This window comes from Chinchilla lanigera, unplaced genomic scaffold (genome assembly GCF_000276665.1).
Source record: "Chinchilla lanigera isolate Chin_1 unplaced genomic scaffold, ChiLan1.0 scaffold00123, whole genome shotgun sequence".
Lineage (NCBI taxonomy): Eukaryota > Metazoa > Chordata > Mammalia > Rodentia > Chinchillidae > Chinchilla > Chinchilla lanigera.
The window spans coordinates 1,402,625-1,417,120 of record NW_004955524.1 but is presented as its reverse complement, the minus strand read 5'-3'; the positions used below and the strand labels follow the sequence as shown (position 1 = coordinate 1,417,120).

The following is a 14,496-nucleotide window of genomic DNA, read 5'->3' as shown; positions in this document are numbered from 1 at the left end:
GCGTGGCAGTCTGAGTCCAAAAAACTTCCCGCTCTGGGACCTGGGAAGGTCACGTAACTTATGGCGTTGGTCTTCTCGGCATAAAACCAGAGAGTAGTACCCACCTGGCTGCCCCGCGTGTGGGGGTGGAACCCCCGCCCTTCTCACTGAGCCGCATCCCCCGCCCGTTCGGCACTTTTTGAGGCAGGGTCTTGCGGAGTCGCTCAGGCTGGGCTTGAACTCGTGACCCTCCTTGCTGGCCTCCTGGAGTAAGTACCGTGCAGTGTGTGTGTGTCAGTGTGTGTGTGTGTGTGTACGTGTGCGCGCGCGCGCGACACCTTCGGGGCGCTGAACCAGTGGCCCGAAATATTACACAGCCAACAACTCCAGGCTCGGGGAGGCCCCCGCCGCCTCTAACTGGGGTGCGGGCGGCCCCTCAGGACGCAGCCGTCGGCGGCGACGTAGCTCCCGTGACGAGGCCGGGTGCCAGCACCAGGATCCCGGGGCGCATCCTGGGGGCTGTTTTTTGACACTGACGACCACCCCTGCCCTCTAGTCCTCCGCGGACCCGACGCGGAAGCCTCCGGACAACGGCGCCGGTGCACCCCCGCTTCCCGCGCTCGCCCTTCCCGCGCTCCCCTCGGCGCCTTCTGCGCCTGCGCGGGCCGCTGGGGCGCGCCTAGAGACCCGCCCTTTAAGCGAGGCGCCCTCTGCTGACAGCAACGGTCTTCCCCGTGCGCATGCGCAGGCGCGCCAGCCAACCCCTCAAGGCAGCAGCGGGCGGAACAGTTGGGGCAATCCCGCCCTCGCTCTCCCTTCGAGAGGCGGGGCGGAGCCGCCCCAGGGTTGCGGGAAAGAAGGCAGGGACGCTGGTGCCACGCCCCCTCCCCATCCCCATTTGAAGCCCCCGACTCCTCAACACTGGCCAATCACAGCCCGCCCCATCCCGAGCGCGAACCAATGGGCGGTGTGCTCGGGCTGCTTCCGGCTTCGCGCGCAGCTCCCCCTTTCCTCAAACCTCCGCGCGGCGGGAGGGGTCCATGGGCGGGCGTGACCGAGTGACGCGCTTCGGGCGGTGAGCCAATCGGGGGCGGGCCCGGCGCTGATGGACGGGGCGGGGGGCCAGTGGCGAAGCAGCTGCCGCACTTCCCGTCTGGGAGAGAGTGTAATATGGCGAAGACCTACGATTACCTGTTCAAGCTGCTGCTCATCGGGGACTCGGGGGTGGGGAAGACCTGTGTCCTGTTCCGCTTCTCCGAGGACGCCTTCAACTCCACGTTCATCTCCACCATAGGTAGTGGGCCGGGGGCGGAGAGGGCCGAGGCGCTGCAGGGAGCGGGGCGGCCTCGCCGTCGGGAGACCGAGGCCGGCCCCGGGTGCTGGGGAGCGCGTGGCCCAGCGGGGTCCGGCCGCCCGCGAAACTTTTCTTCCTAGATCCCTGGCGTTGAGGAGGGGAAACTGAGGCAAGGGAGCGTGGGGACCTCAGCGAGCGCCTACTGTGTGCCCTCCGGAGTTACGTGCCGGGGTGGGGTCGGAGCCCGGCTCCCAGGGAGGGGTCTGAGTCCCAGGGAAGGTGGGGGGCCTCCTCAAGGTCACAGCCTGCAGGTGGCAAGGATGAGCTGGGCACCCAGGTGTGTCCGACCCCAGGGCTCGGGGCCCAGCCGTCCCAGAGAGACTGCCTTGCACCCCGCCAGGCGCCCCCGCCTCTGCTGCCCCTAACTCTGGAATGAAGGAGACGAGCCCCTCTCCCTCCCTGGCCTTGTCGCCCCCCCACGGGTGGCTTTTCCTCTAGAAGGATGGTGACAGTTACCCGCCCCGGGACCTGTCATCCCGAGCAGAGGCGAGATAAAAGCCTCCGGGAGAAACTAAATCAGCCCCTGCCACAGGCGGCCTGGACTTCCCTATCGCAGAGCCCAGCATGTCCACTGTTGCTTTGCAGACAGCTTTCCCCCGCAGGGCCAGCCCACACTGCAGTTGGACAGAGCGGGCTACTTAGTCTCCGATCCGATGTCCGCAGAAGCAGGACTGACTTCTCTTCTGGCCACCAGGAAAGGGTTGGAGCAGAACGGCCTAGGAGTGAGGCAGGGGTCCCCAAGAAAACCCAAGCAGGGGGCTTCGCACCGCCCGTGTGGTGTCAGCCAAAGCCGTGTGTGAATTCCTCCTTGCCCTCTTCTGGGACCTGTACTTGGTGAAACGATCACATGTCCTATGTAAAGTAGAGGGAATCGGGCTGGGAGTCGTCGTGGCTGGTTTTGGTTGCTGTTCGCCCTTGCCCCAGCACTGCCCCTCTCTGAGCCCTGTTTCTTCAGAGCAGGAGCAGCGCTGTCTTCCTGGGCCAGCCGCCCCAAGGCTGAACTTTAGGATGGCTCTGGAGTCCCCACCAACCAGGAAGTGGTGTCAGCTCCTAGCAGGCTGCAGCTCACTGCCAACCCAGGCCTCACTCCCTCACCCTCTGATGCCCCCCTCCAGCGGACATCAGCCAGACCAGTTCAAGGGTCGGTCTTGGTCTGGTTTGCAGTTCTCGACCAGAAAACCCACTGCAGCATTCTGGACTCCAGGCAGGCCGACCCCCTCGTGTGACTCAACCGAGGCCTCCTGGGCAGGTGGAGGCAGCACTTGAACCCAGGCGCCCTCCCTCCAGCCCAGCGCTCGTCTCTGACCCCTGAAGCCACCCTGCAGCCCTCTGTCTTCTGGGGAAGTCTCATTTGCCTGGAAGTTACAGCCTCGTAATTCTTGGGCCTCATAAAGTGTGCGCTTCCTGAGTTAAAGCCGGTGTGTTCGTAAAACGCAGGAGGAGGTGGGAAGAGCGATGCCGGGGGACCAGACTGGAGGGCGGGCCTCGGAGTGTGTGTGTCCCTGGGCACCGGGTTCAGAGGAGTCCACTCCGGGCTCTCAGCCCGGACACACTGAGTGCACACAGGGGACTCCGCGCTGGCACGCCGCGCGCCCGGTTTCCGTTATAGATCGGTGACTGCTGGCGGCTCACTTGCTGCCCTGGCTGTGTCTTGCCAGAGTGCATTAGCATCGGCTCCATTGACGTTCAGGCTGTGAACCTGGCCGTGGCTCCCTGGAGTCGGCTCCCCAGCCTGGCGCGGTCCTCCCGGCCTCCTCAGGGGCCGCCTTCCTTGCTTGGGTGACAGGGACGACTTTGGTCGGGGTCCCAGTTGCCGAGCGTCCTTTCACCTGGGTCCCTCTCCGACCCGCTGCAAGCCCCACCTACGTCACTGGGTGTGGAGGCCGCAGAGGCCTGAACTGAGGGAAGCACGGTGCCTGGAGGGCTGAAGGAGTCTGTGCCGGCCGGGCTGGGCTTCTGGCAGATCCACCCTGGCCCTGCGGGCTGAGCCACTGGCAGTGACACCGGTGTCACTTCGAGCCCCTGCCTCGGGGCGCCTGTGTCCCAGCGGGTGAGAGCCGCTGGCAGGCTGTGCCCTGCTGGTCCCCAGGACAGCTCTGGAGGTTGCTGCAGACCAGATATCGCCCCCAGCCTGGATGCAGAGGGCCGGCCGGGCGCGTGGCCGCCTGCCCTGCGGCGCCTTTCCTTCTACCCCCAGGTCCACAGAGCGATCACCTCCTCTGTCGCTGTGGCTGTGGCTGCGTCCGTGGGCCCCCAGGCCCCGTGTCTGTGAGCTCAGCCAGCTAGACCCGCACTGCTGTTTTAAACAGTTTCTTCTCCACCAAGCACAGACTTTCCTGTCCTTCCCTCCTAAGCGTGCGATCCTGAGGGAGCACATTCGTTGCCTTGAGCGTTCCAAGCCACCCGGAGGGCAAAGCCTGCGCTGCCTTGTGAAGGAACGCCGGCATCTGCACGCTGCGGTGGCTTCGGGAGGTCCTAGCATCCCGTGTCCGCTGGGGACAGCTGTGTACAGCGTCAGGGGAGGGCAGGCGAGCGTGGCCAGCAGGCAGGGCTCGAGGGCACACAGGCAGCTCCCTGCTCTGGGGAAGCCACTGCAGGGAGGGTGTCGGCTTTATTTTTAAGTAACTCCTTGGGCACACCGTTCAAGTAGCGTACAATTCCCCATTTAAAGTACACAACCTGGCAGCCTGCAGTAGAGTACAGAATCACACAGCTTCCACACAGTCAGCTTAAAACACTTTCACTGTGCAGAAGCGAGCCCCAGAGCCCTCGGCCAGCCCGTCTCCTGCCCGCTCTCCACACCGCGCTCCTGTGTGTGGGCTTCCTGCGCTGGGCATTTCCAGTGGGGTTGTGGGTCTGTGGGATCCTGTTTCCAGCTTCTGCTCTGCTTCCTGGTAGTTGGGTGGTTTTAAAAAGCTCCTTTTTAAAGGCTGTGTGGTATTCCACTGCACAGGGGGGCCACGTTGTGATCAGTTGTGTGTCAGCTGGCACCAGTTTGGTTGTATTTGTAGGGGCTGGACAGGGACTGTGCGAGAGCCTTGGGTCGGGGAGCACTTCAAGGTCACCTGGGCAGGGAGGGTTAAAAGCAGCAGGTGGGAGAGAAGGTGATGAGTCAGGAAGGCTCCTAGGAGGTGACCTTTGAGCCAGCAGTTCACGGGCAGGTGGGGCGCAGGCCACCTGCAACAAAGGGTGCGTGTGCTGGAGCACAGTGGGCGAGGGTGTGGCCTGCGTGCCCCGTGCATTGTGGGTCAGGGTCCTGGGTGCTGCAGAAAGGGGCGCGGTCTGTCGCCAGAGCACTGTGGATAGGGGTGCTGGGAAAGGGGAGGCCCGAAAGGGGCAGGAGGGGGCATGACCCATGTGCCGCAGGGCATTGTAGGCCAGTGCCCTGGGTGTGGGGGGTGGGCCTGCCAGCCTGCCATGGGCAGTGAGGCCCCCTGGTGGTGCCCGTGACTGTGCCCTGCGCTGCCGGCCACCTTCCCTCCGCACAGCTCCCTCAGCCTCTGCCTCTGCCCGGCTGCGGGTCGTCTGGGGGCTTCGGCCTTGCTGGCGCCTTCTGTGGTCCAGGCCTGGGTGCTCCGGGCGCCAGAGTGGCTGGTGCCAGCTCAGGTGCCGCGTGGGGCATGGGTGGACAGTGACGTGTTGTTGTTTTTCTTGAAGGAATCGACTTTAAAATTAGGACCATAGAGCTGGATGGCAAGAGGATCAAACTCCAGATTTGGTGAGTGTCGCTGCTGGCTGCCGCCCTCCCCTGGCCCCTCCTGGGACCCCGGCTCCTACGTCTGAGTGCCCCGCCCTGACCCATCACCGCCGCCCAGGGGCTGCCCCGTGCCTGTTAGCCCAGCGCAGCGGCCAGACACACGGCATCTGCGGGCGTGGGACGGGGGGCAGTGCTCTGAGCCTGGCAGCGCTGAGGGCTGCAGGGACGCCAGGGTGCCCTGGGTGGAGTTGCTCTCCGAGCTGATGTCACTTCCTCTTTTCTCCCTGGGAAGCCACACCTCCTGCACCGTCAGACCTGTGCACCCTTCCTGCCTGCCCGGCTGCGTGCCCCCAGGGAGAGCGGGACAAGGTGCCCATCCCCAGCATGGGCGCTGGCCACAGCCCATCCCTGAGTCTCACCTCATAGATCCATCCAAACTCCCACCCGGTCAGTCCTGCAGAAGCTGTGGCTGAGCACAGTGGCACATGTCTGTCATCCCAGCTACCTGGGAGGCTGAGGCAGGAGGATGACAGGTTCAAAGCCAGCCTGGGCAGCCTAGGGAGACCCTGCCTCAAACCGGAAAATAAAGCGTGGCCCTGCGCCCGCCTGCTGTAGGAGTCAGCAAGTCGGTGGGCGCCAGGACGAGGCAGTGGTAGTTCAGGGCAGGGGCGTGGCGTGCGGTGAGCAGAAGACACGCCCCAGCCTCGCTGGGCTGTGCTCTGTTGGCAGTCCTTGCCAGTGCCAGGCGGTGGCTGGGCGCGGTCGTGCGCCCCGTCATCCCAGCTACTTGGGAGGCTGAGACAGGTGGATCGCAGGTCCTCCCTGCCAGGCACTGGGCTGGCCGTGGTTTGTCTCCCCCACGTCCCTTCCTGGGACCATAGGTCCCCTTTCCCCGTTACACAGGCGGGAAGGGAAGGTCCTTCGTGTGCCCCAGCCCCACACCACTCTGAGCGTGCCTCCAGGGCCCCCTCCCACGCAGGCCCTGCGGCTGCACCCCAGAGGCAGCGTGGCCCCTCGAGCCCAGCTCCTCCTCCGGTCCTTGGCGGGAGGGGTCACCACGGGGACCCGGGACGGCCGGTGCACTAACCCCCCCCCTCCTCACGCTTAGGGACACAGCCGGGCAGGAGCGGTTTCGGACGATCACGACGGCCTACTACAGGGGCGCCATGGTATGCGTGCTTGTCCTCCTTGCTGTTGCTGCGGGGCCTGTGCTCCTGGGCGCTCGGGTCCCTCAGGCTGGGGCGGGCGTGTCCATCCACTCATTCCCCCACGCTGCAGAATGCGCAGGAAGTGGGCCCGAGGCAGGCTGGGAGCCGGCGTGCCTGGTCAGGCCGCGTCAGGCCTATGGAATCCGTTCCCGCAGCCCAGCCCACGGGAGCCGTCCTCGCCCAGGCCTTCGGCAGTGCCTTGACAGGGAGACCGCCTCGCAGTGATTTCCCCAGCACCTCTGGGCTGGGCTGGGCTGGGCTGGGCTGAGCTGAGCAAGGTGCCAGAGGCAGCTCGGGAGGGGACAGGGCCGCCGCACAGGTCCCAGGTGTTTACAGACAGGAACCTTCACGCCCCACTGTGCCGGCCAAGGACTCCGGGTGCCCTCCCAGCTCTGTCGGGATGGAAGCCCGGGCCTCACGCTGAGCCAGCTCCATTGCCAGCCCTCTTTTATTTTATTTTGAGTCAGGGTCTCACTAAGTTGCCCGACCTGGGTTCAAACATGTATCCTCCTGCTTCAGCCTCCCAGAGTCCTTGCTGGGAGTGGTCACCTCCCCACTCCCCAGCGCCCTTGCACCTCAAAGCACCCCTTGCACTCCATCACCCTGTCGCTGGAGTGCACAGGCCGTTTCCCCCCAGGCCCCACTCCTGTGCGCCCCTCCTGGCCCTGGGTGTGGGAGGCGCGGGGCAGAGGGGCAGAGTGAGTGGAGCTGGTCAGTGTTCAGAGTATGGGGAGCGCAGTAGGGACCCCACTGTGCAGACTGTAGCCTGAGGGCCTGTGTTAGAATCAGCCGGGGTTTCCCTCCCCAGCCCACCCTGTCGAAAGGGCCGTCTGACCCTGGGGCTGGCTGCATCCCTAGGTCCCGGCCCGCCCTGTCTCCCTGCATGTGGTCGTGACTTCCCGGCACAGGGCCCTTGTCCCTCCGTGGCCGGGCCTGGGAGATGCAGAGGCTCCGGCCCCAGCGCCAAGGAGATCATGGCTCCCCATCCTGGGCCAGTGCTGGCTGGACAGCACTCCCTGCCCCATGAGGCTTTTCCACTTTAAATCTGTTGGAATTCTAGCGGAGTCTGGTGGCACAGCCTGTCATCTCAGCTGCTCAGGAGGCTGAGGCAGGAGGGTCAAAATTTCAAGCTCAGCCAAGACAATTTGTTGAGATCTTGTCTCAAATCATAAGAAGAGCTGGGGGTGCAGCTTAGGTTTCCCTGAGTCCAACCCTAATACCTCAAAAAAATTGAAAATGGAGCCAGCCGTCAGGCCAGCACCCTCAGGTGTCCCGAGGCTGGTGTGGCCGGTGGCAGGAGGCAGGTGAAGACGGAGCAGAGGTTACAGCCACCATCATTGGCACCATTAGCGTGGCCCAGGCCCTTGGGTGCAGAAAGCCCGGCTTTGGCAGCATTGGCAGGGCAGTGTCCCCGGCCAGGAAGCAGGAGGCAGGTGGTCACCCGCTGCCCAGGGGTGTTCCAGGCGGACCCGGGGCGGTGGTTCTGCTCCCGGTTCCCGGGTGGTCCCTGGTCCCTGCAAGAGGTCAGAGTCCGAGACTCGCAGCTCTGGGAGGGGCTGTGGCAGAGCCACAAGCTTGGCCCCAGGCCGCCCCAGGGTGCCTCACGTGGCCCTCGTGGCCCTGACACGGGCTCCTAACAGTGTCAGCAGCTTTTAGGGCCAGCTCACGGCTCTGCCTGCCTCGGTCTCCCCATAGCACGGAGGGGTCCAGGCCCTTCTCAGCAGCAGCAGTGAGCCCCCTGCAGAGGCAGAGGCAGCCATGCCGTCCCAGGGACCAGGGACTCTCCTGCTCAGCTCTGCAAATCAGTCGGGGCCTGCACGCGCCCCTGCTCGGGGGCACGGAGGCCACGCAGCTCTGGGGACAAGGAGTCCCGACAGGCCGCCTTCGGGGCCGGGGTGCCCCACACAGGCCCTGCCCGCTACTGACAGTCTCGCACAGCCTGGGGCCCTCGCCTGCAGGGTGGGGACGCGGGACCACCTCCCCGCCGGGCAGTGTGGTGGCGCACAGGGCGGGACCTTGAGGGCCACCGGGCAGTGCCAGGGTGCTGTCAGCGCTGCATAGCAGGGAGGCGACAGGCAGAGGCTGGGGGCCCTGCTGTGGTCCTCCCACACCCTCGGGAACTGGCATGTCACCAGCCGTGTGTCACGAGCCGTGTCCCCGCCCCACACAGGGCATCATGCTGGTCTACGACATCACCAACGAGAAGTCCTTTGACAACATCCGGAACTGGATCCGGAACATCGAGGAGGTGAGGCTGCCCTGCACCCCCGGCCTCCCGGCCTCAGACACCAGGCTGCTGGGACGCAGTGGCCGCAGGGCCCAGAGCCCCAGGGTCGGGAGAGGCTCTGCTGAAGATTCTAGAAGGTTCCGGAAGCAGCGTGGCCCATGGGGGGCATCCGCTGGACTTTGAGCTGTAGCAGGCAGGGCAGAACCGACTGGAGCTGTCGTGGAGGGACAGCAGGGCAGTGGCCCCGCCTCCCTCGAGCCAGCTCCATCCACTTGTGCCCCAAAGTGCTAGCCTCACCCCAGCTTCCTGGACAGCAGCACCTGTGCTCTGGTGCTGGACAGGTGGGGCCTCAGGCCTGCCTGGTCACCGTGAGCGGTGGTCGCGCCCAGCTTTCCCAGGGCCCGAGAGGGCGCAGTAGCCCATGGCAGGCCGCGGCCGGCTGGGATCCACCCAGCTGGCCGAGGGCTCTGTGATGGGGCGCAGGCCGGGAGCAGTGCTGTGGGTTCATGGCGAGCCGAGCTTAGGGAAGGGAGGGGCCTACTGCGCCCCCTCCCAGAGGGTGGGGAGGGGAATGGGGGGCACAGCGGCTGTAAGAGCCCACGGGGGTGGGGCACCGGAGTCAGCTCTCGGCCCAGCACGGCCCCGGCAGAGCCCAGGCCTGGGAGCCCGCAGGGACGCAGCCCTCCAGGGGCGGGGCGGGGCGGCCGCGGGAAGCGGGCACCGGGGCTCAGCCTGGGCCTAGCCCGAGCTGCCACCGTGCCTGGCGGCCACCCTGAGCCCACGGCCCTCCCTGCGCAGCACGCCTCGGCCGACGTGGAGAAGATGATCCTGGGGAACAAGTGCGACGTGAACGACAAGAGACAAGTGTCCAAGGAGCGGGGCGAGAAGGTGGGCGCGGGCGGGGCCTCTGCGGCCCTCTTTCCTTCTTCTGATACGGGGAGCCGCCTCCCCAGCCATTATTTAATGAGACGGGGTCTCGCTTAGCTGCCCAGGCTGGGCGCGGGCTGGAGATCTTTCCGCCGCAGCCTCCCGGGGAGCTGGGCTGACGGACCGCCATGGCACCAGGCCAGTGCCTGGCTGCGTCCCGTCTGTCCTGCTCACTCACGCCTCCCCAGCCACAGGCCCTGCCCATGCCTCCCTGCCCCCGTCAGAGCCCAGGGAGCGGTGGGCCCCGAAGGGACTCTTGGGGTCTGGCCACGGCTGGCACAGCCGGCCCCGCCCGCCATCCCGCCAGGCCGGGAGCTCATTGCACACCACGTCCCCTTGCAGCTGGCCCTCGACTACGGGATCAAGTTCATGGAGACCAGCGCCAAGGCCAACATCAACGTGGAGAGCGTGAGTCTGGCCCAGGCCCCGGCCTGCGCCCGCCCTGCCAGCCCCAGGGAGCAGCTTTGCAGATGGGGACGCAGGCTCGGGTGCCCAGGGTCACCCTGTCCTCCCGCAACGCCGCACTGGCCCTGGCCCTCACCACTGCCCCGCCCAACCCCAGGCTCCCCGGGACCCCGCACTCCATGGCCCGTCCGTGGGCTGCCCTCCAGCACCAGGCGCCCCGTCCCCTGTCCACTCAGCTCCGTGTGCCCTGCCTGGGCGCGGCAGGGGACAGTGGCACGGCCGGAGCACCGTCCTGGGGTCACTGCCACCCCATCGGAGGTGGGTGGGGGCCGGTTGGCCAGGGACAGAGCTGGGCGGTGCCCCCTTTGGCCACAGTGCCCTCATGTGCCCTGCCGGGGCTGCTGAGGTGAGCGGTGGCCAGTGCACGGCCCAGGCTCCCGGGGGCCGGGGGGCCCATGCGCAGGACACTGAGCACCGTCCCCACTGTGTGCCGCTGCCGAGCACCGTGTCACCCCCAGCAGGGCCGTGACTCCCTGCTCTTCCACAGGCATTTTTCACTCTCGCCAGAGACATCAAAGCAAAAATGGACAAAAAATTGGTGAGTGTGAGCCGCTCTGTCCCTGGGCTGGCGAGTCAGCGTCCTCGCCGTGGCAGAGGTGGCTTCCGACCCTGCCGGGTGCCCCGAGGGAGGAGCGGGCTTGGTGGGTGCGGCCAGGGACGCCCTCTGCGCGCGTGGGAAGGCGTCTGGCCGCTCTCCTGGGACAGCCCTGGTCGGCTCTGCGTCGGAGTCGGGGCCTGGAGACTTCTTGCCGCGAGGTGACAAGGCACGGGGGTCCTGGGCGGCACCGAGCCAGCAGGCGGGGCTCCCTCCCGCCTCTTGGAGCACGTTGCTTGGGGCAGCCTGACCTCCTCTGTCCCGGTCGCCTCCAGAAGCCTGGCTCCGCACAACCCCTGCCGGCCTGGCGTGGTGACGAAGCGGGAGCTGGCCGTGCATCCCAGCACAGCCTGGGCCCCATAGTGAGCCCTGGACTCAAAAGACAGAAACCCTCGAAGCACCAACACGTGACCCAGGGAGGGCGGTTCCAGCACGAGGGCTCCACGGGCCGCAGACTCCGAGGCACGGGAGGGCAGCTTCATGTCCCACACAGGCCACAGGGTGGGGCCAGCCACCTCCTGGCCTCGCCATCCTTAGGGTGCACACCTGCTGCTGACCTCCTGTACCGCCGTCAGCCATCGGCCTTGCTTTTTCTCTGGCGTGGGGGCTGAACCAGCCCCTTGGCACTGAGCTCCATCCCCAGCCCTTTGTAAATATTTTTCGTTTTGAAGTGGCTCACCGGGTTGCTAAGTGGCCCGGGCTGGGCTTGAACTTGGGATCCTCCCGCCTCAGCTTCCCTGAGTGCCGGGATGACAGCTGTGCACCCCCAGTGCGCACCTTGCCATCTTTGTAAGCGTAGCCCTCAGTAACGGCCCACAGCTCGTGTCTGCAGTGTGGCCGAGGGGTCCCGGGTGCACGGGCCTCTGGGAAGCCCTCACTGCTGCCCTCGTGTCCGCTGGCCGTACAGGTGGTCCACAGTCCGGGGTCCAGGCGCGCGTGCTGCGGCCCTGACGGCCAGGCACACCCGTCCCTCGGGGACGGCACCGGCACCAGGGTGGCTGTCTGCTGGGGGTGCTGCCGGGTTAAATTCGCTCACAGAGGGGGCAGAAGTACCAGGCACCACTCTGCGCATCTCCCCGAAAGCAGCGTATTTCCTGCTGCGCTCAGGGCCGGGCCGGGCCAGGCTGGGGCGGAGAGAGTGCCCTGCGGGGAACTGGCCTCGCCATGCTGCACCCCGCCGCCGCCTGGGGCTTCCTCAGAGCTGTTTCTCCGAGTAGGTCATAGTCCAAGACCTCCCACCCTCCTCGCCCACTATGGCCACGTCCCGGGCACCGGGCCCTGGAGAGCGCCGCCCCCCGGCACACGCGTGGAGAGCCAGAGCGGCCCGGGCCCTCCTGAGGCCCGGGGAGGTGCAGGCAGTAGCGCAGAGCAGGGCACCCGGCTCGCCAGTGGTGGAGGGCACTGATGGGAGTTGGGTCCTATGGTGCCCCCCACCCCCTACCCCCAGCGGCCAGGGAGGTGGCGAGGCAGAGCCACACGGGGTACAGACGTGCGGCCGTGTGGAGGGGCGGGGACAGGATAGGGTGGGCAGTGGCTGCGGCGGCACCAGAGCCGGTGCGAACGGGTGGGTGGGGGGAAGGGCTGGAGAGCAAGTCAGAGGGCTGGGGAAGCCCGAGTCGGTACTTGGAAGGGGACGGAGGGGGCAGCTGGGCAGCTGGAAGAGAACGGGGGGACCAAGGGGTGGGTGGCCGGACGGATGTGTGGTGACACTTGACAGGTGAGCGACTGCTTGTTCAGGCGGGGATGGGCGGCCGGGTGGATGGGTGGCCGTGTGCATCTCCCTGTTGCCCCGTGCTAACCCAAGAAATCCCCTTGTGACTTCAGGAAGGCAGCAGCCTGCAGGGGAGCAACCAGGGGGTGAAGATCACGCCAGACCAGCAGAAGCGGAGCAGCTTCTTCCGCTGCGCCCTCCTGTGAGCGCCGCCCCTCACCGAGCCTGGCTCGCCGAGCTGACCGCCTGTCCCGGGCTGTGCCCAGCGGGACCCTCGAGCGCCGCGCGCAGCCTGCGGCCGCTGGACTCCATTGAGAAACCGTTTATTTTAGTAACCGCCTGATCTTTTTCAACTTGGAGATGGAGAGTGAAGAACCCACTATCTTTCCTGTGACGTCCGCCATGCGGGCCCACGGAATGGCGTCACGTGGCAGAGCGCCAGCGCCAAGGATGACAGCAGCAGCGGCCCCTGGCGGCCTGTGTCCCTCGGCCTCCCGCGGCACAGGGGGGCCCACGGGAGGCCTGTCCCTGTTGGCCACCAGTCCCTGGGCCCAGAGGTGGCGCCCGGCAAGCCTGATGTCCGCCGCCACCGACCCTCAGTTTTGGACAGATGACGGAACCGCCCCCTCCGTAACTGTTAACCAAAGGGCACAGACGAAGATGCCCGTGCACCACAGCTCCAGGGGCCGGGCCGGGCCCTCCGCTGCCCCTTGTGGGCACCAAGGGGACGCCCACCCGCCACGCGTGGGCTACCCAGGCTTGGGCCCTGTCCCCTGCACCTCCGAATGGGACCTTCTTTCTAGCTGAGATTTTATTTTTCCAGTCATAGTGCCAGCAAGCAACACCACACCCGCCGTCCACCCCCTGGCAGAGCCGGGCGACGGCGTACACGGCCCTGCCTGGCAGGCGTCCGTGCCGCCCTCACTGTCCTCCCCGCAAGGCTGCAGTTCAGCCCGGGAGCCGGGCCGGGCCTCGCCCGGTGCCCACTCTGCCCCTTTGCCCCGCTCAGCCGCTGCCAGCCCGAGTCCTCCTGTCACAGCCCCTACACCCGATTACCGGTGGAAACCGACCCAGCCGTAGTCCGCCCTGTGTCTGCCCCAGACCCGCACCTACGGAGAGAAAGATTAAAGCTCATTCAGAGTTCACAGATCTGACGTCCGCGTCTGGGCCCGGGGCGGTGGGTCACGCCAGCCACCCCAGCACTTGGGAGGCTGAGACAGGAGGATTGCCACAAGTTCAAAGCCAGCCTGGGCTACGTAGGGAGAACCTGTTTCAAAAAACGCATCGAGACACCTTTCTTGCCAGATGCAGTGGCACATGTCTGTAAGTCCCAGCTGTTCTGGAGGCTGAGGCAGGAGGGTCACAAGTCTGAACGCAGCCTGAACAACTTACGGCATAGTGAGACCATATCAGAATCTTAGGAAAGGTCTGGGGATGTAGGTTAGGCTAGTGCACCCCTGGGTTCCATCCCCGGTGCCACGGGGGAGTAGGGGGGACCAGGCCTGCCAGCGTGCCCTGGAGTGCTGCTACTCGGGTGAGCCAGAGGACTGCTTGTGCTGGGAGTGCAGCACCAGCCTGGCCAACACAGTGGGACCCTGGTTCAAATAAAACAAAAACAGGTGTAGAGGCTGAGGCAGGAAGATCTCAAGCCCAGCCTGAGCAATTGAGCAAGACCCTGTCTCAGAGTGAAAAAAAGGGCTGGAATGGAGCGGGTATGCAGCCCTGGTCCCACCCCAGCGCTGGCAGGGGAGAACGCGGGAAGGCTGCAGTGGTCATGGCCCTACCAGTCATAGGCCCAGCAACCCCCCTGCGCAGCTCAGCACCCATCCCTGTACACCCAGGGTCCTCTGCTCGGCCCCTGCTGCCTAGATGGCAGACCAAGCTTCCCGGTCCCGGAGCAGCGCGGAGCTGTCCAGCGTGTGCCCGTTCTCATGGCCAGGATGAATTCCCCTGGGCAAGGCAGTTACAAAGAAGAGATTGCAGCCAGGTGCAGCGCTACATGGCCGTGAGCCCAGCACTGGGGAGGCTGAGGCAGGAGGATCACTTGAGTTTGAGGCCAGCCTGGGCTCCATAGAGACCCTCTCTCAAAAAGAAAAAAGAGGGAAAAGAGAAGAAAAAGAGGACAGAGAAAAATCGGTTTCTCCACCTTGCAGCGCTGGGCTAAAGGTCGAGGCCCAGGCGGCTGCACCGTGCGGTATGGAAGGAAGCTGCGGCCTGGGGGCTGCTGGGGGCTGGCAGGCCGCAGGTGGGGGTGCTGCCCGGCACAGTCCCGGCTCCCAGGGGAAGGCGCGGCGGGCAGCAGCCAGGCCGAGCTGGTGTCAGTGCCGCCCCTC

The 14,496-nt window shown here is 66.0% G+C and overlaps 1 protein-coding gene across 1 annotated transcript; it reads left to right on the top strand.

The window, feature by feature from the left end:
- Window positions 1–1,115: 1,115 nt before the first annotated feature.
- On the top strand, window positions 1,116–13,310 carry Rab8a (RAB8A, member RAS oncogene family). Its single transcript, XM_005409485.2, has 8 exons — window positions 1,116–1,273; window positions 4,991–5,051; window positions 6,139–6,199; window positions 8,409–8,486; window positions 9,264–9,353; window positions 9,735–9,800; window positions 10,345–10,395; window positions 12,277–13,310. Exons 1-8 carry the CDS (start codon window positions 1,150–1,152, stop codon window positions 12,367–12,369), a joined length of 624 nt encoding a protein of 207 aa, XP_005409542.1. The 5' UTR covers window positions 1,116–1,149; the 3' UTR covers window positions 12,370–13,310.
- Window positions 13,311–14,496: the final 1,186 nt, after the last annotated feature.